This window comes from Heteronotia binoei, chromosome 4 (assembly GCF_032191835.1).
Source record: "Heteronotia binoei isolate CCM8104 ecotype False Entrance Well chromosome 4, APGP_CSIRO_Hbin_v1, whole genome shotgun sequence".
Classification (NCBI taxonomy): Eukaryota; Metazoa; Chordata; class Lepidosauria; order Squamata; family Gekkonidae; genus Heteronotia; species Heteronotia binoei.
The window spans coordinates 758,387-782,057 of NC_083226.1; the positions used below are offsets into that span (position 1 = coordinate 758,387).

The 23,671-nt window shown below is 51.2% G+C and overlaps 1 protein-coding gene across 1 annotated transcript in view; it reads right to left on the reverse strand.

The window, feature by feature from the left end:
* The window catches only part of SYNPO2L (synaptopodin 2 like), a 67,366-nt gene extending 51,646 nt beyond the window's left edge, over positions 1-15,720 (reverse strand). The window contains exon 1 of the mRNA XM_060236653.1: positions 15,602-15,720. Coding sequence (XP_060092636.1) covers positions 15,602-15,709 — 108 coding nt within the window. The 5' untranslated portion in view covers positions 15,710-15,720. The remainder of the gene's footprint in view (positions 1-15,601) is intronic.
* Between the last annotated feature and the right edge of the window lie 7,951 nt (positions 15,721-23,671).

Consider the following 23,671-nt stretch of genomic DNA (forward strand, 5'->3'; position numbering starts at 1 on the left):
CTCCTGCCAGCAAGCCAAACACCAACAACAATGGAGCCTCAGACCCCTCCCTCCCAAGCAGCCACTTGGGGTCCCCAAGAATACAGGAGAAACGGACTGTATGAACCAGAACTCTGGGAAGGAATAGACTTGCAAGCAGGGCCAGGGCTTGGGCTTCTGCCGCTCCCAGCAAAGTTCTGACCCTCCAACCCTCTTGCATGGAGGGCTCTTGTGTGTGTGTGTGGGGATTTGCCTTCCATGCAAATACCCCCACACACACTCAAGCTCCCCACCGTATGGAGAAGCTGAGTGGGGCCGGATGGCCCTGTTTACTCTCCATGCATACACCCCCCCCCTCCGGCTCCCTGCCACGCAGAGAAGCTCCACGGGGCTGGATGGCCCCATTTACAAACACAAATACCCACACCCCTGCTTGAGCTCCCCACAGCGCAGGGAAGCTGAGCAGGGCTAGATGGCCCTGTCTGCACAGCAGGCTCCTCTGTACTTCCCTTCTTCACCCACAAACACCAGTTGATGGTGCAACTTGATGGTAAAAGAAGTCACACAACAGTTGCTTCCAGGGATCCTTCATCCAGGCCAGATGCAGTATAAAAGAAGAAAATGGATGTGTGTGGCTGGGAAAAAACGTTTCAGATCATAATGAAAAATTCCCAAGTCTGTAGAACTCTTCAGCAGTACAGTCCTAAAGAGATTCAGGTGTGTAGCCATGTTGATCTACAACAGCAGAACAAAGTCTGAGTCCAGTCAGGCCCCTTTCAGAGCAACAAAGTTTAGTTCTAAGCTTTCATGTGCATGCTATTTTCCTGGTTTGTGCCCATCCCTAATAGTGTTAATGGCAGGGTCTCAGTTAATTACTCTCAACACTCCCCAATATAGGATACATCTGTCCACCAATCTCCAATTTTGACATATTTATTTCCTTCACTATGTCATGCACATTTCTTCAGATACAATGAAATGGAATTTACCAAGCACATATAGTTAGAGGGTGAGCAGTAAAATAGCACACAGCATAATAAAGATGTTTAACAGATTCAAAAACCAAACAGGAATAACAAACTTAGTTTATATGGTTACCATTTGTTTGGGTTTAATTCTGGAGGGGAAAACATAGTAAAGAAAATAAATACGTCAAATTTGGAGATTGATGGACAGATATATCCTAAATTGTGGAGTGCTGAGAGTAATTAACTGAGACCCTGCCATTACACTCCATTAGGGATGGGCACGAACCAGGAAAATAGTGGTTCACAGGACTTCTTTTTGTAAGCAGAACTCCTTTGCATATTAGGCCACACACCCCTGCTGGAGCCAAACCTCCAAGAGTTCCCAGGGTTCTTTGTAGCCTGATATGCAAAGGAGTTCCTGCTACAAAGAAAGCCCTGGTGGTTCATGTTGGTTCATGGTTTGTTTGACTGCACGGACCACAAATTTACAGAAACTTTTCCATTTCCCACACCGGTTCATGGTTCATTTGGTTTGGGAGCTGGTAGAACAGCCCCCTCATGAGTTAGAGATGCAAAACCCAAAAGAAACGAAAACTCACAAGGCTCTCCTCCACCCACCCTCCAAATTTAGCAAAGATTGAAGAAGACATTGGATTTATATCCCGCCCTCCCCTCCGAAGAGTCTCAGAGCGGCTCACAATCTCCTTTCTCTCCCTCCCCCACAACAGACACCCTGTGAGATGGGTGGGGCTGGAGAGGGCTCTCACAGCAGCTGCCCTTTCAAGGACAACCTCTGCCAAAGCTACGGCTGACCCAAGGTCATGCTAGCAGGTGCAAGTGGAGGAGTGGGGAATCAAACCTGGTTATCCCAGATAAGAGTCCGCACACTTAACCACCACACCAAACTGGCTCCCAAACTGCACAAAAGCAGGTACCCCCAGGAGAGCTCAACTCTAGCTTAGGGATTTGGTGCTACCTGAGATTTCCCAGAATGCCTCCCTAAAGGAGATACAGCAGAACAGAATCTTTGACTTGGACAGACCAGGTCAAAAGGGGTAGAGGGAGTGATGTAAAATGGGTCGAGACACAGGTTTAATAAAAGTTCTTGCTCCAAGGAGAAAGGGGCTTTTGGTCTCTTGGTGCTGGACCTTCAACAGAGCTCTCTGCTTCAACCTTGCAGCATCTCTTCATCTGATACAGTGTCAAATGGATCAGAGAGTCAAGACCACTGGTCCTGGTATGAAAAAATACTCTGTTGGAACGTGATAGGCTAGTAGCAGTTGGAGAGTGGATGTAAAACAAAAAAAATCCCCTTCTCTTTCTCACGTGGAATTCACTGCCACAGGAGGTGGTGGCAGCTACAAACATAGTCAGCTTCAAGAGAGGAGCAGAGGTCCACCAGTGGCTCTTAGCCACAGCATAATGATGGAACCCTCCGTTGGGGCAAGCGATGCTCTGCATTCTGGGTGCTTAGGGGGAGGGACAACAGTGGGAGGGCTTCTAGTGTCCTGGCCCCACTGATGGACCTCCTGATGGCACCTGGGTTTTGGCTACTATGTGACACAGAGTGTGGGACTGGATGGGCCATTGGCCTGATCCAACATGGCTTCACTTATGTTCTTATGTTCTCTTATCTCCATCGCAGATATCCAGAGTCTGATTGGGGAGAACATGGCAGCAGCATTTCCCCTGGTGTCTGCTAGAATCCAGAGATGGGCTCTGACTTTATCATCTTGTGATGATCAGAGCAGAAATTAGGAGGACAGGAGAGCAACACAGATGCCTCCAGCCAACTTCTTCTTCCTGACACCTCACAGCCAGTGCCTCAGTATTCTAAAAACTCTCTTATTATCTCAAGCTGCTGGTGTCAAGATTAAAGAGATTCACAAAGGTCCACAAGGGAAAAAAACACCAGATGGGCAATATGGGGGGAGGGCTGATGGCAGAAGGCCAGGGAAGTCATCAATGGAAGCTCAGATTCCAACGGCTGCAGGGGAATCCGATGTCTGTGGGATATTTAAAGCACCCGACAGTGGGCTTCCTCTTTGCTCCCATGAGGCCCTGGAAGAGTTGAATGGTTTTCCACTTTGGGCCTCAGCTCTGTCAATTACAATACCAACAATTAGACACTTTTACTCGATCCTTTGCTAAAGAGTCGCTGTGGTGTCTGGCAGGGCCTTTTTTGTAGCAGGAGCTCCTTTGCCTATTAGGCCACACACCCCTGATGTAGCCAATCCTCCAAGAGCTTACAGTAGGCCCTGTAGGAAGAGCCCTGTAAGCTCTTGAAGCCCTGGTGTCCAGTATATCTTAAACATAATTTTTTGTTGAATAAGTCTCAACCTAAGGTTGTGTGCTCGCCCCTTTGCTTTTCAATTTGTATATAAATTCACTTTTAACTTCCTTTAATGATTTGGCTTTACATCCCCCCAAGCTCGCCGATCGGCATATTCCAGTTTTAGCGTATGCTGACGACTTGCTTATACTATCCAGGACGCAGACTGGTATGCGTAGGGCCCTTCGCCATCTAGCCCAGACTAGTTTGCAGGAAAAGTTGGAAATCAATCTAGATAAAACCAAGGTTCAAGTTTTCACTAAACGTTTTAAGGCTCATTGCTGGTTTCTTAATGGCAAGCCCATCGAGCAGGTAAAAATTATAAAATACCTGGGGGTGATTTTTCATTATCAGGGAAAGCATTTGGCACATAAGAACTATGTTGCACAATCTGCACAAAGAACAGCTGATGCCATCTACCGTTTTTATATCTCCAAAGGGGCCAAATTCTTGCCTGCAGCACTAAAGTTGCATACTGCAAAGACCAGGGTTCAGTTGCTCTATGGCGCTGAAATTGCCCCCTATTTAACCACCAAGCCGTTGGAGATAGTACAAACTAAAATCCCGCGCAAGTTTCTGTTTGTTCCTAGCTGTGTGCCAAACACCGCCATTAGATTAGAAGCTGGTGTCCCAAGCATCGAGATGTCTATGTGGTTAAACACCTTTTGTTATTTTTTGAAGGTTCTTTCAAAGTCAGATGGTCTTCCCCATCTGATTCTTTTAGACCCCTTTGTGGGAACCTGGGAGAAAAGATGTCTAGACCATTTCAGACTGTGATCTCTCCCCTGAGTCCTTAGCAATGATGGAGCTGAGGGACGCGAAAGAACTGCTGCATATGAGGTTGGTGGAGCTCGAACTGAGATCTTTCTGCGCACATTTTCTTAGGGAAGCAAGCCAAAGTACTACCCCCGGCCAGTTATCTTTTCAATATTACTATCCCAAAATATTGGATAGCTTTTTCAAAAGCACGGCTCAACGCACTTTTTTCATCGGTACTTTTGGGTCGTTACGCCGGGCACCCATATCTGGAAAGATTGTACCCCTGCAATTGCAACGAGGTTGAAACAACTTCCCACATTGTTTTGCAGTGCCCAAACTACAAGGACTTGAGGGCTAATTTAATCTCTCCGATTCTCGGACCCTTGGCGGGCTGGAAGGAGGATGAGCAAATTGCCTTCCTCCTGTCTGAAGCTCATTCTGATGTTTCTTTTAAGATTGCCCGTTTCTGTTACGCTGCTCAGTTAGAAAGGAGGGAAATTGAGAGTGTAAATCTTCGTTATGGGTTTTAACAATATATGTAATAGCAGGAATTAGGAATTTTATGGAGACCACCTGTTGAACTGGAACTGGGGTGGCAAAACGTGCTTAACATAAGAGCCACATAGTATAAATGTCACATGTTTGAGAGCCACAAGAAACGGGCATGAGATATTTGAGCCAATCCTCCTGGAGCTTTATAATATAGTGGGTTCGATGCATAGAAGAGGCGAGGTGGTAGTGAACATCATCTCTTTATTAGGTACAGCATAAGGTAGACTGGGGAACTGGGCCAACTATATACAATTCAGGGCTCCTGCGCAAGCACGCTATTGGGTCATTCAAACCAACAGGGGGCCCATGATTTGGATCCTGCTGCCCATTGTTCCCAAGTCCCCAAGCTCTGTTCGTATGGCTCCAATGAGCCCTGCTGTCAAGTCTGCTGTAATTTCTATGTGTAGCTAAGCCACTTCTTTGGTTCAGGAAAAGGATCCTGGGTAAAACCACACTGTATGCCAATGCTGCTAGCTCGAACTCTCCTCTCCCCCCTCCCATCCTTTGTTATGTAGCCTTGCTTTGAAATGGGAATATGGGAACAAGATTACAGAACCTTCTCAAAGGAGCCTGGTGCCAAGAAGACGCTCAAGGCCGACTCAGGCCTGAGAATGAAATAGTAACATCAATATGTGAATGTGCCCTGCATAGAGTGCCCCTCCCTTAAGAATCCCTTTGATGTGTACCTTATATGCTTGTTCTGTTTGTATACTCGCCAGTCTTTCAACTTCGTTCTATAGTCTAACAACATGTTACAATAAACTAGAAACTTTTATCAAAAAGGTCTCGTTATTGAAACATCAGACTTGACACCTGCAGGAACACCCATTTCAATCTTCACTTGAGTCCGCATACACAACAATGCATCGAACCCACTATATTATAAAGGAATGGCTACATCAGGGGTTCCTGCTACCAAAAAAAGCCCTGGAAGGAAGGGAGGGAAGGGGGGGAGAGGGAGAGAGAGAGGCAGGAAGTAAATGGGGGAGGGAAGAAGAGGTGGAAAGAAAGCAACTAACTTTTAATGCATTCTCCAAGTTGCCATCTTCAAGCCAACTGAAAGGGTGGCGGGGGCTCTGAAAGCCACACAATATGTGTGAAAGAGCCATATGTGGCTTTGAGCCACAGTCTGACCTGATATATGGAACCATAAGTGTATTTTTAAATACTTTGCCATCTACTTCCAGTTATTAGACCATGGAATCCAATCCAAGCATCATAATTCCTAAACAGGAACAGAAAACAATTCTGCATCATCCTGTAGATGACAGCCCTTCATGTATTTGAAGATGGTGATCACATCACCTCTCAGTCATCTCCTTTCCAGGCTAAACATGCCCAGCTCCTTCAACCTTTCATCATAGGACTTGGTCTCCAGACTCCTCACCAACTTCGTTGCCATCCTCCGGACCCCTTCCAGCTTGTCTAGATCCTTAAATTTCAGTGCCCAAAAATGAACACAATACTCTAGGTTAGGTCTAACCAAAGCAGGGTAAAGCAATACCATCACTTCACATGGTCTGGACACTATGCCTCTGTTGATACAGGCCAGAATTGCATTTAGCTTTTTATTTGTTTTTGCCCAGTTGTCTTGCCTGCCAATATCATCCTGTACCCTGTCTCTGTCTTCTACTGTATTTGTGACCCCTCCCAATTTAGTATCATCTGCCAATTTAATAAGCATTCGCTCTATTCCAGGGGTGGCCAACGGTAGCTCTCCAGATGTTTTTGCCTACAACTCCCATCATCCCCAGCCAGCATGGCCAATGGCTGGGGCTGATGGGAGTTGTAGGCAAAAAACATCTGGAGAGCTACCATTGGCCACCCCTGTTCTATTCCTTCATCCAAATCAGTTCTAAAGATGTTGAACAAAATAGGTCCCAGGACAGATGTGGAATCTTATAAAAAGCCTCCTGAAATCAAGATTGTCTATCTACAGCATTCACCCAATCCAGCAAGATAGTAATTTTTTCAAAAAAAGAGAGAGAGAAAAGATTAGTCTGGCATGACTTGTTCTTGAGAAACCCATGCTGGCTCTTAGTAATCGCAGCCATCCTTTCTAAATGTTCCAGGACTGACTATTTGATGGTTTGTTCTAAACCTTTTCCAGATATAGATATCAAGCTGATGGGTCAGTAGTTACCTGGATTCTCCTTTCCCCCCTTTTTGAAGATGGGGACAACATTTGCCCACCTCCAGTCTTCTGGCACCTCACCTGTTCTCCTAGAAGTCTCAAAAATAATTTTCAGCGGCTCAGAAACTACATCTGCCAAGTTCTTTTAGTACCCTCAGGTGCAGTTCATCTGGCCCTGAGGACTTAGTTTCATTTAAAGAAACCAGGTGATGATGTCCTACCCCATGCTGATCTTAGGCTGCAGCTCCCTTCCCTCATCATGTTCTGTCTTTGCCACATTGAGCACCATTTCCCTCACAAGAGAAGACTGAGGAAAAGTAAGAATTGAGCGCTTCTGCCCTTTCTTCATCACCTGTTACTGGGGACATTGTGTAGAAAAAGAGGTGCCGGAGCTCATTAGCACAACTCATTTGCATAAGCCACACACCTCTGACATCACCGGAGGGTGTACTAAATTATATCAGCTCAGCATCTACCGTAAAATGCTTCTTGTATTATAATTGTCATAATAAACTTAACTGTCATCGTACTTTTACAATTATTTTCTTCTATGTGGCCACAGTGGCACAAAGAAGATTTCCATCTGTCTTACAGTTGCCAATCCCCAGGTGCGGGCAGGGGATCCTCCAGTTTGGAGGCCCTCCCCCCGCTTCAGGGTCATCAGAAAGCAGGGGGAGGGGAGGGAAATGTCTGCTGGGAACTCTGTTGTTCCCTATGGAGATTTATTCCCATAGAAAATAATTGAGAATTGATCTGTGGGTATCTGGGGCTCTGGGGGGCTGCTTTTTGAGGTAGAGGCACAAAATTTTCAGTACAGCATCTAGTGCCTCTCCCCAAAATACCCCCCAAGTTTCAAAGTGATTGGACCAGAGGGTCCAATTCTATGAGCCCCAAAAGAAGGTGCCCCTATCCTTCGTTATTTCCTATGGAAGGAAGGCATTGAAAAGGTGTGCCGCCCTTTTAAATGTGATGGCCGGAACTCCCTTCGAAGTTCAATTATGTTTGTCACAGCCTTGATCTTGGCTCCACCCCTAATTTCTCCTGGCTCCACCCCCAAAGTCTCCTGGCTCCACCCCCAAAGTCCCCAGATATTTCTTAAATTGGACTTGGCAACCCTAATCTGTCTGCTTGATGTGTTTTGGTTATTTTTTTTTCATTTTTTTTGTGGGGGGGAAATAATAGAAAGTTTGTCAACTCTTAGAGTTCAGCAAAATTCTCACAGGGGGGTTGAACAGTACAGTCCAGAAGCAAGTATGGGGGGAGGGGAAAGAAAGAACGAGCACAATAAAATTTAGAGGCCTGCCTGTTACAATTTCACTTTCCTGTCCCTGCAATGGGCCTACCATGTCCTTGCTCTTTTTCTTACTTTATATGTTGTTTTTAGCATCTCTTGCTAGTCTAAGTTCATATTGAGCTTTAGCTTTCCTAACTCTTTCTCTACAAGCGCTGGTTATTTGTTTATATTCTTCCCTGGTTATAAGGCCCTCCTTCCATTTCCTAAAAGAGTCTTTTTTATTTCTCAAGTCTTTAGAGAGCTGTTTATGGAGCCACCTTGAGTTCTTTAAGCTTCTCCCATTTTTCCTTCTCGTAGGAATTGTTTGAGATTGTGCCTTCAATATTCCACTTAAAAGAAACTCCCACCCCTCTTGAACTCTGTAGTGTATCAGCAGCCATACGCGCCATGCGCAAAGGCGACTGGGCTGTCCCAGGCACCTCCAGCGCGGGGCGCGAAAGCCCCCGCCAATCACCAGCTGTGGCGGGAAGTTTAACAGGTCGGGATTGGCCTGACCTGTCCAGTAGGCTGTACCGGGGATTGTACATAAGTGGGACCCGGCCCGCGTGTCCTCTCTCTTGCAACGTGCTCCCAATAAAGAATGTTGCCCTACTCGCGTCTCCAGACTGAGTACGTTACACTGGCGACGAAGGTGGGATTCTAGCCTCACTGGCTACGTCGGAGACCAAGGGCACCACCGACCACGACCACCGCCGCAGCCACCATGGCTAACCAGGGCGGAACCACCGGTCACGTTGAGCCGTTTGACCCAGCGAATCCAGAGGCCTGGGAGTCCTACTTGGAAAGGGTCAAATGCTACCTGAGGGCCAACAAGGTCACGGAGGACAGCATGAAGAGGGACATTCTCCTGAGTGTCTGCGGGGCGGCCACATTCGAGATCGCCAAGGGTCTCTTGGCCCCCGTCCGCCTCACGGAGAAGTCCTTCGCCGAGGTCAGCAGACTCCTCACCGGCCACTTCTTGCCTCAGCCTTCACGGGTGGCCCGCCGGTTCCTGTTCCACAGAAGGGACCAGGCTGCCGGGGAATCGGCCGCCGACTACTTGGCGGCCCTCCGCAGGATCGCCGGGAACTGCAACTTCCCCCAGCTGGAAGACACCCTGGCCGATCGCTTCACATGGGGCCTCCGCGACGAGAGGCTCCAGCAGAAGCTCTTCGCCAAGGAAGAGCTCACCCTCCAGAGCGCTTTCAACGAAGCAGTGGCGTTCGAGAGGACCTCCAGGACCTTTCCCAAGGCCCGGACAGATGCCGTCCACCACGAGGAGCTGGACCACGACCGCCCGGAGGAGGGAGAAGCCTACCAGCTGCGTCGCCCCGCCGGGCCACCCAACAGAGCAGCCCAATGCCCCTGAGCGCCCGATCGACCTCCAGCGTCGGAGAGGGTTCCTGCCACCAAGTGCGCCAGCTGCGGCGACCCCCACGACCGGAGAGACTGCCAGTACCGGACCTGGGACTGCCGGAGCTGCGGGAAGACCGGCCACATTGCCAGGGCTTGCCGAGCCAAGCCCAACCGCCGGAGGCCGACCACGCATCACGAGTCGGCGGAGTTCCACTCCACAGACTCCACATCCCTTCAGGTACTGAACTTGCTCCTCACCACCCCCGACAAAATTAAAATGGCGGTCCTCATCGAAGGGAACCCCTGCCAAATGGAGGTGGACTCAAGTTCCTCCATTTCCATTATAGCAGAGGAGACCTTGAGGAAACTGTGCCCCCGCCAGCGGCTTCAACTAAGGCCGGCGGACTTCATACTCCGGGACTTCCAGAAGAACCCGGTGCAAATCGCGGGGTGGGCGCGGGTGCAAGTCGAGTGAGGGTCCTTCTACGGCCCGCTGGACATCCTGGTGGTAAAGCGCCAGCTTACCACCCTGCTAGGACTGGCGTGGTTCAAACCCTTGGGGATCCGCTTGGAGGGGGTGGGGCAAACCCTAATGCCCAGAGGGTTCGGGGAGATATGCCAAGAGTTCCCTCACGTATTCAATGGTTCCCTAGGGAGCTACAAAGGGCCGGCCATCTCCCTACCACTAGACCCCACGGTCAGGCCGATTCGGCTCAAGGCGAGGAGGGTCCCATTCGCCTTGAAGCCAAAAATAGAGGCCGAACTAGACCGCCTCATGGCCCAGGGAGTCCTGGAGCCAGTGGACTACACCATCTGGGAGACCCCCATCGTAACCCCAATCAAGCCAAACGGGGAGGTGAGGATCTGTGCAGACTATAAATGCACGATAAACAAGGCACTGCAGGATAACCCCTACCCAGTGCCGGTGGTGAGCCACGTCTTGGCTGCCCTCGCGGGGTCTAAAATCTTCGGGAAGCTGGATCTGGCACAGGCCTACCAACAGCTCCCAGTAGACAATAAGACGGCCGAGGCCCAAACGATTGTGACACACAGGGGGGCCTTCCGGGTGAGGAGGCTACAGTTTGGGGTAAGCGTCGCTCCGGGGATCTTCCAGAGTATAATGGACGCTCTCCTTAAAGGGATCCCCGGAGTCCAGCCGTTCTTCGATGACGTTTTAGTCGCCGCCCCGGACCCCGAAGAGTTCGGCAACTGCTTACGTGAGGTGCTCCGCCGGTTCCAGGCAGCGGGGCTCAAGGTTAAGAGGGAGAAATGCTTGCTGGGGGTCCCACAGGTGGAGTTCCTGGGGTTCGCCGTAGATGCAGCAGGAATCCACCCAACGGAAGAAAAGACCCGAGCCATCGTGCAAGCCCCGGCCCCCACCTGCAAAGCGGAGCTACAAAGCTTCTTGGGGGTGCTTAACTTCTACCATTCATTCCTCCCCCACAAGGCAGCCCTTGCAGAGCCCCTTCACCGGCTGTTGGACAAAAAAGCCCCTTGGGTTTGGGGCAAACGACAAGCCGCCGCGTTTCAGGCGGTCAAGGACATCCTGGTGTCCAATGCGGTGCTCCACCATTTTGACGAGGGCCTCCCCGTCATCCTGGCCTGTGATGCATCGCCTTATGGGGTGGGAGCAGTCCTGGGGCACCAACTCCCGGACGGGAGGGAGGTACCGGTAGCGTATTACTCCCAAACACTGACTCCGACCGAGCGCAATTACGCACAGATAGACAAGGAGGCTCTGGCAATCGTGGCGGGCGTCCGCAAGTTCCATGAATACCTGTACGGCCAGAGGTTCACTATTGCTACGGACCACAAGCCCCTCCTAGGTCTGTTGGCCCCAGACCGACAAACCCCCCAAATTCTGTCACAGCGAGTGTTGAGGTGGAACCAATTCCTCAACTCATACACTTACACACTGGTCCACCAAGCTGGCAAAGCTATGGGTCACGCGGACGCACTCAGCCGGCTGCCACTTCCTGAAGTAGGTCCAGACCCTGCCCTCGCACACCAGGTAATGCTAGTGGAGAGCCTCCCGGAGCAGCCCCTCCACGCAGCGGAGGTCGCCAGGGCCACCCAGAAACACAAGACACTGGCACGGGTGCTCGACTGGGTGGTGAGGGGTTGGCCAGAAGGGAACATGGGGGAAGAATGCAAGCCGTATAAAACCAGGAGGGAGGAACTAGCAGCCCACAAAGGGTGCCTATTATGGGGAAGTAGGGTAGTGGTCCCCCCCCCCCGCTACAAAAGCGTGTTCTGGAATCCCTACATGAGACCCACCCCGGCATAGTCCGCATGAAGGCCTTAGCCAGGAGCTACGTTTGGTGGCCGGGAATGGATGGGGAGATCGAGAGCTGGGTCCGGAGGTGCCAGATATGTCAGGAGTCGCGGCCTGAACCTCCCAGCGCCCCCGCCACACGGTGGGAGTCAACCAAGAAGCCATGGTCAAGACTCCACTTGGATTTCGTGGGGCCATTCCAGGGGCAGACCTTACTGATAATTGTGGACTCCTACACCAAATGGTTGGAGGTCATTCCCGTAGGGTCCACCTCGTCCGCAGCCGCGATCAGAGCGCTGCGCAGGGTCTTATGCACACACGGTATCCCGGACACCATAGTCTCTGATAACGGGACCGCGTTCACCTCGGCCGACTTCCAGGCGTTCCTCCAGAGATATCTGATTAGGCACATAAGGTCTGCCTTCTTCCACCCGGCCACCAACGGCCAGGCAGAGCGGATGGTCCGCACAACAAAAGAAGCCCTGAGCCAAATCGTGCAGGGCGACTGGGACCACAGGTTGGCCGCGTTCCTTTTCGATAATAGGGTCACCCCCAACCCGGTCACAGGGGTTAGTCTGGCCGAGCTCCTCATGGGGCGCAAGCTCATAACCCGACTGGACAGACTACACCCCGACAGGGCTTCGGAGACCCACGGAAGTCCCGAGGTCCGGGCGCGGCCAGGGGTTTCTTTGCGGGCGACCCAGTATATGCCCGGAACTATGCGAGGGGGCCTGAGTGGGTGGCAGGCCGAGTGCTACGAGTAACGGGGTCCCGCCACTACGATATATCAACCGAGGGGGGCCAGGTATTACGGCGGCACATAGACCAGCTACGCCGCCGCATGCTACCGGAGGAACCTGCGTACGCAGAAGGGGCGAGATCCGGGGAAGAGCCAACCGAGGTCCGACCAGAGGACGCGGCCCCAACACCAGCAACACCGCCGCACGAAGCGCCGGGACTGACAGAGACCGAGAGACCGACGGAACCAGACCCGCAGCCTCCGGCCACACCACGGCCCACCGATGCACCAGCAGCGGTAGCCGCGCCGCCTCCACCGGACCTCCCCAGAAGGTCCACCAGGGAGCGCCGACCTCCCGCGTACCTTAAAGACTATGTTCATTAACCAGGGGGGGAGGGGTGTAGTGTATCGGCAGCCATACGCACCATGCGCAAAGGCGACTGGGCTATCCCAGGCGCCTCCAGCGCAGGGCGCGAAAGCCCCCGCCAATCACCAGCTGTGGCGGGAAGTTTAACAGGTCGGGATTGGCCTGACCTGTCCAGTAGGCTGTACCGGGGAATGTACATAAGCGGAACCCGGCCCGTGTGTCCTCTCTCTTGCAACGTGCTCCCAATAAAGAATGTTGCCCTACTCGCGTCTCCAGACTGAGTACGTTACAAACTCCCTTCTGCTTAAGTAGTTCTGACCATGAGATTTTACCTAGCATCACTCAAAGTTTGTCAACGTTTGCTTTCCTGACTATGTACAGCTTTTCCCTTCCCCAAGTCTGTAAATTCCAAACTCACATGGTCACTACTACCCAGGGTGCCCGCCACCTCCACCTCATCAAGCCGTTCTTCCATGTTGGTGATAGGGTTGCCAAGTCCAATTCAAGAAATATCTGGGAACTTTGGGGGTGGAGCCAGGAGACATTAGGGGCGGAGCCAGGAGCAAGGGTGTGACAAGCATAACTGAACTCCTGGCTCCACCCCCAAAGTCCCCAGATATTTGAATTGGACTTGGCAACCCTAGCTCGGAGCCCAGCCTGGCCCAGACGCCCCCTCCTCCCCACGGGAGCCGCCGAAGAGAAGGAAGCAGCGCAAGCGATGCCGAGCCCTCCCGGGCCTCTCACCAGCTTGAAGAGGTTGGCGACGCGCTCTGCTGCCTCTTGCCGGGGCTTCCTTCGCCTGCCGCTTGCTCCATCCTGCCCAGACCGCGCCGGGAGCTGCTGCTGCTGCTGCTCCTCCTCTTCTTTCTCCTCCTCGGCCTCCGGCAGCGCCTGCCTGCGCAGCTACCCCCGCAACCGCCTCAAGGCCCGCCGCGACATCCCCAGGCTGTAGCAGGCTGGGCCAAAAACACCGCGGACCGGAAGCCAAGCCGGAAGAGGACCCGAAGGAGACAACTGGTTCTCCTTCGCTGAGGGAGCAAGGCCAAAAGCGGCCAGAGGGTGGTCAGCCCGGGACAAACGCCGCTGGAGCGTGGCCCCTGCCACTCACTGGGCCACGCTCCTTGGCGCCATTTCCCCCCTTCCCCTGCTTCCGTTTTTTTAGGGAGCAGGGGAAGAGGCTGGAAATCCTGGGATCCCCCACCAGGGCGGGAGGGTTGGGAAGCCTAGTTGGTGAGAATCCAGTCCTTGTTTCCTTCTCCACTTTCTGGGAAATGAAGTTGTCAGCAAAACAAGTCAGGAATTTATTTGACCTTTCATTTTAACAGAGCTGGACTTCCAACAGATGTCCGGGTAGTTGAACTCTCCCATGACCACTGTGTCCCTTCTCTTTGAGAACTTTGCAGTCTGTTGTAGTAGGAGTATCTCATCCAAGTCCTCTGCCCGGCTAGGTGGTCCATAACAGACCCCCAGCACAATATCACTGTTATTTCTGAATTCCTTCCCTGTGGCAATACAACACAAACAGGTGTGCATTCTCATTCCTGATTAATTAGTTGTTACATCTTTGCTGCTGGTGGGACACGCCAAATGAACAAGGATGGCTTCAAACCATGGTGTTGCCAACAGGTCTGGAGAAAAATGTCCTGTTTCATTAACAGAGGCTTTAATCTGTGGAAATTGGGAGCACGGAACTAAATAACACCATTCAGTCATTCTTGCAAATCAAACTGGGACATTACTCTTTTTTTAAAATCCAGACAGTTGGCCATCCTAAACTCTGACCCTTAGTCGGAGTGTAGCTTTGCTTAGCATGGCAACATAAATGACTCATGTGTCCCATTGATTCCAGTGGGAAATGAGCCATGGCCAACTTTAGCATATGGGCCTGTGACATTCTGCCACACAGACGGATCATGTGCACACATTTAGAAAGGTCTTTTCACCCTGGACATTACTCAGTCATCAAACAGGGCTGTCTTTAAACACTGTGATTGATGTCTGACTTGCCAAAGCTGCGATGGAGCGATGAAACAGTCTTGCCCCAAAGTGGGGAGGTGGGCCATATCAGGCAATTGCTATGGGACAAAAGAGCCCCGTGGCACAGAGTGGTCAAGCTGCAGTCCTGCAGTCCTAAGCTCTGCTCACAACCTGAGTTCGATCCCAGCAGAAGCTGGGTTCAGGTTGCCGGCTCCAGGTTGACTCAGCCATCCATCCTTCCAAGGTGGGTAAAATGAGTACCCAGCTTGCTGGGGGGAAAGTGGAGATGACTGGGGAAGGCAATGGCAAACCACCCCGTAAAAAGTCTGCCATGAAAAAGTCGTGATATGACATCACCCCAGAGTCAGAAACGACTGGTGCTTGCACAGGGGACTACCTTTTCCTTTGCCTTATGGGACAAAAAGAGCATCAGAAAATTGCAAATATTTCCTGCAACCAGGATGGGGCAAAAAAAAGTTGGCACATAGACTGTAACCACACGGCAGGTGGGTTTTCCACTTATTTCCAGGTCCTTACCTAAAAATTAAAAAGGAGTATCTACATGCTCACACCAACTGTGGCAGCAGAGATTGGTGCAGGATGCCAGACAAAGCCCACTGTCCCAAGACCAAGTGTGTGGGTTCCTGTGTGCAAAGGATTGTAGCCAGCTGTAAAACAGCTGCCTCTCCTACCTTGGACACCTGAAGGGGTCTCTTCTGCTCTGAGCCCCCTTGCAGCCGGAAACCCCACGGGGGTCCTCCAGAAAGAGCGACGATGACTTCTTCCTCCTCGGCTCCCATACCTTCAGTGCTTCCCCACCTCAAGACCAAGTGCGTGGGTTCCTGTGTGCAAAGGATTGTAGCCAGCTGTAAAACAGCTGCCTCTCCTACCTTGGACACCTGAAGGGGTCTCTTCTGCTCTGAGCCCCCTTGCAGCCGGAAACCCCATGGGGCTCCTCCAGAAAGAGCGACGATGACTTCTTCCTCCTCGGCTCCCATACCTTCAGCGCTTCCCCACCTCTCCAGGGACAAAAGGTTTCTGTTCTGGACACTCCTCCCCTGCTTAAGGGACGGTGGCTTTGGCCTCCATTTCTGTAAGTGGTGCCCACCTGCTCCAGTCCCCACGAAAGCTCTCACTTCCCTCCTTTCCTCCTTGCTGCTGGAGCACAAGAGAGTGTTGCACTCTCTGGCCTTCTGGATCAGCTGACTCTCACCAGCCGTTTTGATTCCACTTTTGGTAAGAGGCCAGAGCCCTTTTGCACATGCACCTTGTCAATCTTACCCTCTCTGCCTCCCCACCCCTGACCCACAATAGACCCTGGATATCTCACTCACTCGGCAGGGCTCAAAATAGCTCACTCCTCCTGGCTCTCTTCAGAGCTTTGTTTCCCATTCGGCCTGCCAAGGAGGATTCTGTTTAAGCAGTCTCAGAAATCTTGCTACTTCAGGTACTCGGAAGGCTCCTTCCCTCTCCCCAGCACACAAGAACCTTCCGATGATGCAAAATGGAGTAGGTGTTTTCCTCAGTTCTTAAATACTGCAGGCAAAAATGTGACAGAAAGTTAATGAATTTGGCCAGGGCCTTTTTTTGAGCAGGAATGCACAGAAACACAGTTCCGGCTGGCTTGGTGTCAGGGGATGTGGCCTAACATGCAAATGAATCCCTGCTGGGCTTTTTCTACAAAAAGTCCTGTGCGAAACAATGGTGATGTCAGGGTGTGTGGCCTAATATGCAAATGAGTTCCTGCTGGGCTTTGTCTACCCCAAACCCCCTGAATTAGGCTACCAAGAGACAGACCATGCTTAGTTGTTTCTAGGCCTTTTTTTTTTTTAAAGCAGGAATGCACAGGAATGCAGTTCCGGCTGGCTTGGTGTCAGGGGGTGTGGCCTAACATTCAAATGAATCCCTGATGGGCTTTTTCTACAAAAAAGTCCTATGTGAAACAATGGTGATGTCAGGGGGTGTGGCCTAATATGCAAATGAGTTCCTGCTGGGCTTTTCTACAAAAAAAGCCCTGTGTCAGACTTTGGAACTTCAAATGAAAACAAATCATGTTGTTTCAAAAATTAATTCATTTATTTGAGAACTAGTGGTCTGGGATAGAAGCAGATTGAATTTGATACATTCCAAGGCTTTGCCTGCCGCTTTGTAGAGTACATGAAAGCAAAACAATAAAACCATTCTCACACTCTGAGAGACAGTTGTCTGTTCCCATACTCCCTTATCTCTTTCCCAAGGAGGGAACCCCGCTAGTTACCTTGGGGCATGCCAGCTTCAAAGGCTCCAGGCATTTGTTAGCGCTAAGCGAAGAATTCCTCTCCTTGCGGTTAGCAACTGTCCCCTCCTGTTTGAAGTGCAAATCTTTATTCCCAGGGTCAGTAATAGCACACAAAATGGCGTTAGTTAGGATAAGGAAATACATCTACTCATGGTCTAGCTATATGTGAGTTACAATGTCTGACATACTGCCCCCCCTAAGCTCTTGCTCGGGGTTTGTCTGGGTGCAGTAGGTAAAACTTTTTCAGTAATTGGGGGGCTCGTAGGTCTGTTGACTTGACCCACTCATCACAACTATTAGGGAAGTACTTCCAGCGAATTAGATAGTACAGGACCCGCCTTTGGACCCTGGAGTCCAGAATCTCTTGCACCTCATGGTGGCTCTGGCCCTTCGCTTAAATAGGAGGTGGCTCTGGAGGGTGGGGGTGCCAAGACGTGGCTCCAGAATCCTTGTGAAGAAGGCTGCAATGAAAAACAGGATGAATCTTACTAAACATCTTGGGCAATTCTAATTCGACTGTCACCTTGTTGATCACTCGTTTGATCTTAAAGGGTCCCAAGAATTTATAAGCCAGTTTCCTGCACGCCTGAGGTAGAGGTAGGTTTTTAGTAGACAGGAATACGCTCTTCCCTTCTTTGAACTCCCATTGGGGGGAGTGCTTTTTATCAAAATATGCCGTATAGTTCCTTTTTGCCGTCTCCAAGTTCTCCTGGATCACCTCCCAGCCTTTCCTCACTCCTTCCCACCACTGCTGGCAGGAACTAGGTGGCGTTGTTCCCCCCACGCTCGGCAGGGATGGGAATGGTTGGCCCTCATAACCGTTCACAATCTGGAAGGGGGAGGCTTTGGTGGAGCTGTGCAGGCTATTGTTGTAACCATACTCTGCAAAGGGCAGCAGTTCCACCCAGTTGGACTGCTGGTAGTTGATGTAGCACCTGAGGTACTGCTCCAGAAGCCTGTTAACCCGCTCCGTCTGTCCGTTGGTTTGGGGGTGATAGGCGGAGCTCAACCCCTGCTCTATTCCTGCTAACTTGCAAAACTCCCACTGGAAGTTGGCAACGAACTGCGGGCCGCGGTCGCTAATGACCTTTTCAGGGAATGAGTGGAGTCTGACCACGTGGTGGAAGAATAAGTACGCTAATTTTTTGGCAGTGGGGAGTTGTTTGCATGGTATGATGTGCGCCTGCTTAGAGAAAGTGTCCACCACCACTAGTATCACCGTTTTCCCCTGTGAGGGGGGGAGCTCCACAATAAAGTCCATCGACACCACCGCCCAGGGTCTGGAGGCTGTGGGTAGCGGCTGGAGTAAGCCTGGAGGTCCCCACCCCTTTTCTTGGCCATGATGCAGGTGGGGCATGACCCTACGAATTCTGAAATGTCTTTTTTCATCTGGGGCCACCAGAATTGCCAGTTCACCAGGTGCAGGGTTTTTACGTACCCAAAGTGCCCCGCCAGCTTGCTGCAGTGGCAGTGTTATAGTATTTCTTGCCAGAGGCTTTTGGGGACGTAAAATTTCCCATCATAGTACCAGAACCCCCTCTCCCTTTCTCCACGTTCTCCGGTCTTTCCTCTCCCTCTTTCTCTGCCTCCATTCTGAGTTTGCTGCCGCCCCATGGCTTGGGCGGCCCCGTTCGTTTCCCAGATCGGGTCGTTACTCCCCCCGCTACTGATGAAGGGGGAATGAGGGAGTCGATGACTTCGTCCCGCTGGCTCTCGTACTGGGCCAGACGCGATAAGGCGTCTGCTAGAAAGTTTTTCGAGCCGGGGATGTGTTTCAGCACGAAGTCAAATTTCGCGAAGAACCCTGCCCAGCGGATCTGTTTGGCCATGAGTTTCCGCTGCCCAGTTAGGGCTTCCAGGTTCTTATGATCTGTCCAGATTTCAAACGGCACTCGGGCCCCCTCTAGCCAGGACCTCCACGTTTTTAAAGCGTACATCACCGCAAAAGCCTCTTTGTCCCACACTGACCAATTCCTCTGCTCGTTTGAAAACTTGCGGGACACGTACGCGGAGGGTCTAAGTCTCCCTTCCTCATCTTTCTGCATTAATATGGCTCCGACGGCTACATCGGAGGCGTCACATTGCACCACAAAGGGTTTCAGCTCATTGGGGTGGGCCAGCACGGGTTCGCTCGTAAACAACCTTTTTAGCTTCTTGAATGCTGCCTGGCATTGCGGAGTCTAGGGGAGGCGCGCCCCGGGTCTCTTGACTTCCAACCCTTTTCCCTTCGTTTTTAATAGCTCAGTCAGGGGCAGCATCACCTGGGCGAGCCCCTTAGTGAACCCTTTGTAAAAGTTGACGAACCCGAGGAAAGATTGGAGCTGCTGTCGGGTTTTCGGGGCTTCCCAGTCTAACACCGCCTGGATTTTGGCTGGGTCCATCGCTAAACCCTCCCTCAACACCCGAAACCCCAGGTAATCTAGTTCCGTTTGGTGGAATTCGCATTTCGACAGTTTGGCATACAGTTTGTGCTGATACAAGGTGGTTAGAACTTTCCTGACCAGCGGCACGTGCGACTCTAGATCTTTTGAATAGATAATGATGTCATCCAGGTACACCCCCCCCCCTTTGTACAGGTATACCCTCAACACTTCATTTATAAAGTTCATGAAAAACCCCGGTGCCCCTTGCAACCCAAACGGCATCACTAGGTACTCGAACTGTCGCATGGGGGTATTAAAGGTGGTTTTCCACTTGTCCCCCTCCTTGATCCTGACTCGAAAGTAGGCATCTGCTCAAAAGGTCTTTGATCAGGGGGATCGGGTACGCGTTGGACATAGAAATCCCGTTAATCCCACGAAAGTCTGTGCAAAGTCTCAAACTCCCGGCCTTCTTTTTCCTGAAGAGGACCGGGGCGCCGTGGGGCGCCGTGGCGGGTCTTATGAAGCCCTGCTTCAGGTTCTTGTCTATGAATTTCCTTAGTTCATCTTTCTCCGCCCACCCCATTGAGTATAGTTTGGCGCGGGGGAGCTTTTGCCCCGGGATCAGTTCAATGGCACAGTCCGTGTCCCGGTGGGGCGGTAGCTCGTCGGCTTCCTCCTCACTAAATATCCACCTCAAGTCCCAGTACTCTTTGGGAATGGATTTGATTTCCTCTACAGTCACACAATTTCTTTTGTTCCGTGGCGGGGGGTTGGGGCCCCATTCTCCCCGCCAGTGGTGGTGGTTGCAGAGCCAATCAGTAAAGTCTATTGTCTGGGCCTCCCACTGGATGCCCGGCTGGTGCCGGGCCAGCCATCCCACCCCCACCACCACGTCAAAAGAGGACAAGGGGGCCACCACGAAAACCTCCACCCCCCAGTGGCCCAAGGTCCCGACCGGCACCTCTTGGGTTTTTTCGGTGCATGGCTTCCCCCTCATTGCCGTCCCGTCCATTTGTTCAAACTGGATGGGGTGTGGGAGGGGGACCTTTCCTAATCCCAGGGCCTTGACTAGCCGGGGGGTAATTATCTCCCGGGTACAGCCTGAATCAATCAGGGCTCGGGTCTGCATGAAGCTCTTCAATTTGGGGTTCAGCAAAGTCACTGGCATGAACAGCAGTTCCCCCGTTATTCTCACCCTCAGTGGTGCCGTCAGCTCCATGACCTGCCGCTCGGCACCCTTCAGTGCAGGTCGCTGTCGTTTCCTGCCGACTCCAGATCCCACGATTCCTCGCCCGAATCCTCCACCATTATAATATCCTCGTCAATCGCCAGGGAAGTGGCGACGTTGCCCGACTGGGCTCCTTTGGCTTGCTCCCGGTTTTCCTCTGGCCGGCCGTCATTGGTTTCGGCGTCTGGGGGGACGCTCACGGCTTTTCGAGGCAGTTGGCTGCTAAGTGGCCGGGGTCGCTGCAGCGGAAGCACTTCTGCCCGGAGGTCTGCACCGGAGTGGCCTCTGGGGTCCCCGACTTCTTCACCTCCGGCTTGGCGGCGACCTTTGGTGTTCTCCCCCCTTTCCCGGCCTGTTGCTGCTGGCAGCGGATCACCACGTGCTGCAGGTTAGTTTCGACTTCTCCGGCCAGTTGGATCCACCCCACTAACATCTCTGGTCACCCCTGTTGGTAGCAGCGATCAAGGATGCTCGCATTGAGTAATGCTCGCATTGAGTGACTTTAAGCTGCGCCTTGCCAAAGGCTGAGCACATCTCACAGAGGTCTGAGAGGAGCAGAACGGAGCAGAGCAGCTCTCATAGCTGAGACAGCTGGAGAAGTTGCTGGGAATTTCTGAGTTTTGGAAGACTTCATTCTGAGCTTTGTGGGGCTGCCTAAAATTCTGAGGTGTGATAGCTGGGGAACTGCTGTTTGTTTGGTCTTGTTTGGTCTTTGTTTGGTTGAGTGGGCTAAGGGAGAAAGAGATTGAGCGTGATTGCTGCTGATTGCTGAGGAGTGCCTCTGCTCCACCCTCTTTGCATTTTAAGCTGCGCCTTGCCAAAGGTGCTAGCCTTTGGCGTGAGCCGAAGGGCAAGAGCTAAAGGGCTCTTGGCCTGTGGCTCTTTGCCTGGGGGCTCCCTAAGGACCAGGAACCCAGATCCCTGATTTCCTTGTTCTCCCAATAAGGTAAGTTGACCCTCCAGAAGGGGAGCCACTTAAACAAACAGCATTTAAAGAGGACTGTATATTTAAATAAATAAATATATATATATATATATATATATATATATATATATATATATATATATATATATATATATATATATATATATATATATATATATATATATATATATAAAATGAAGATAGAATACCAGCAGGGGGTTGGGGGCTTTCCAGTGTTTTGCACTGTCACATGTACGACTATCTGCCCAAAGGACAGAAGTCTTGGGTGTGTGCTCGATGCAAGGAGCTCCTGGTCCTCAGGGAACGAGTTCGTACCCTTGAGGCCGAGGTAACTGCCCTGGAGAAGCAGAGACGGTCAGTTAGGCACTTGGGGAAGACTCTTGGGGGCATATTAGATGAGCCCCGCTCTGAACGTAGCAGCCCCGTTGCTGCCAGAGAGCATGAGGGTCGAGAGGGAACAGGGCACCGTGCTGAGGATAAGGGGAATGCGCCCTCGGAAGGGACCTCTTCTTTGGTTGGTGAGCGGGAATCCTTTCGCACCAAGGAACCATCCCTGGGCAGGGGGAGAGGGGGGGGGTTGGTAGTTGGTGATTCTATCCTTAGGCAAGTAGACAGCTGGGTGGCGAAACCGTGTACTGACCGTATGGTGACTTGCCTGCCTGGTGCGAAGGTAGCGGACATTGAGCGTGTAGTAGATAGGCTGATAGACAGTGCTGGGGAGGAGCCTGTGGTCGTGGTGCATGTTGGCACCAACGATGTGGGGAAATGCAGTTGTGAGGTCCTGGAGGAAAAATTTAGGCTGCTAGGCGGGAGACTAAAGGCCAGGACCTCCAAGGTAGCCTTCTCGGAAGTGCTACCTGTTCCACGTGCAGGGCAGGAGAGACAGGCACAAATTAGAAGTCTCAATGTGTGGATGAGACGATGGTGTGAGGAGGAAGGGTTTAAGTTTGTTAGGTACTGGGATGCTTTCTGGAACAAGCGGGAGCTGTACAAAAGAGACGGTCTCCACTTGTCCCCGGATGGAACCAGGCTGCTGGCGCTTAAAATCAAAAAGGTGGCAGAGCAGTTTTTAAACTAAATCTTGGGGGAAAGCTGACAGGAGATGAAATGTCTCTGGTTCGGGAGGACTCGTCTCAAAGAGATGAAGGGTTGGCTGCAATTTTTCTACCGGGTAATGAACCAGAGTTGTCCACTGTGATGGTGACAAACAGTATGGACTGTCTGTCAGAGTCTCGAGGCGGCAGGAGGAAGGTGGCGGGCCTAGCTTGCCTGGAAAATTATAGAAGTTTGTATGCAAATGCTAGAAGTGCTCAAAGTAAAAGTGGTGAATTGGAATGTTTAGTGTTGGGAGAAACTTGGTGGAATGAGGAGAATCAGTGGGACACTGTGATTCCTGGATATAAGTTATATCGGAAGGCTAGGGAGGGAAGGGTTGGAGGTGGGGTGGCTCTGTATGTCAGAGAGGATATACGGTCCAGTAAGACTGAGGTCAGAGAATTAGATTCACTTTTAGAAATGCTTTGGGTCGAAATAGAGGGCCCAAAAGGAAATTTAACTATGGGAGTTTGTTATCGCCCACCATATCAAAAGAGAGAGGACGATTATAATATGATGGAAGGCTTAAAGATAGCGGCTAAACGTAAAAACTGTGTTGTAATAGGTGATTTTAACTACCCGCAGATTGATTGGGTCAATATGTGTTCTGGTCGAGAGAAAGAGATTGAGTTTCTCGATGCTCTCAATGACTGTGCTATGGAGCAGATGGTCTCAGAACCTACCAGGGGTGGGGCGATCCTGGATTTGGTCCTAAGTAATGCCCAAGACTTGGTGAGAGAGATGTAAAAGTGATTGCGCTGCTTGGGAGCAGTGACCATAATGTTATTGATTTCACCGTTTGTATAAATAGGGAGTTGTCCAAAAAGACGCAACCACGTTTAACTTTAAAAAGGGTAAATACACTGAGATGAGGAGTTAGGACATGGCGTTAGTTAGGACAAGGAAATACATCTACTCATGGTCTACAATGTCTGACACCCTGGTTGTTTCTAAAGTGTTGCAGATACTGTAAAGAGCCTGGGGGAAACAGAGCAGCAAGGAACAGCAGCCCCAGTGCCAAACTAGGACTGGAGAGACCTGGGTTCAGAT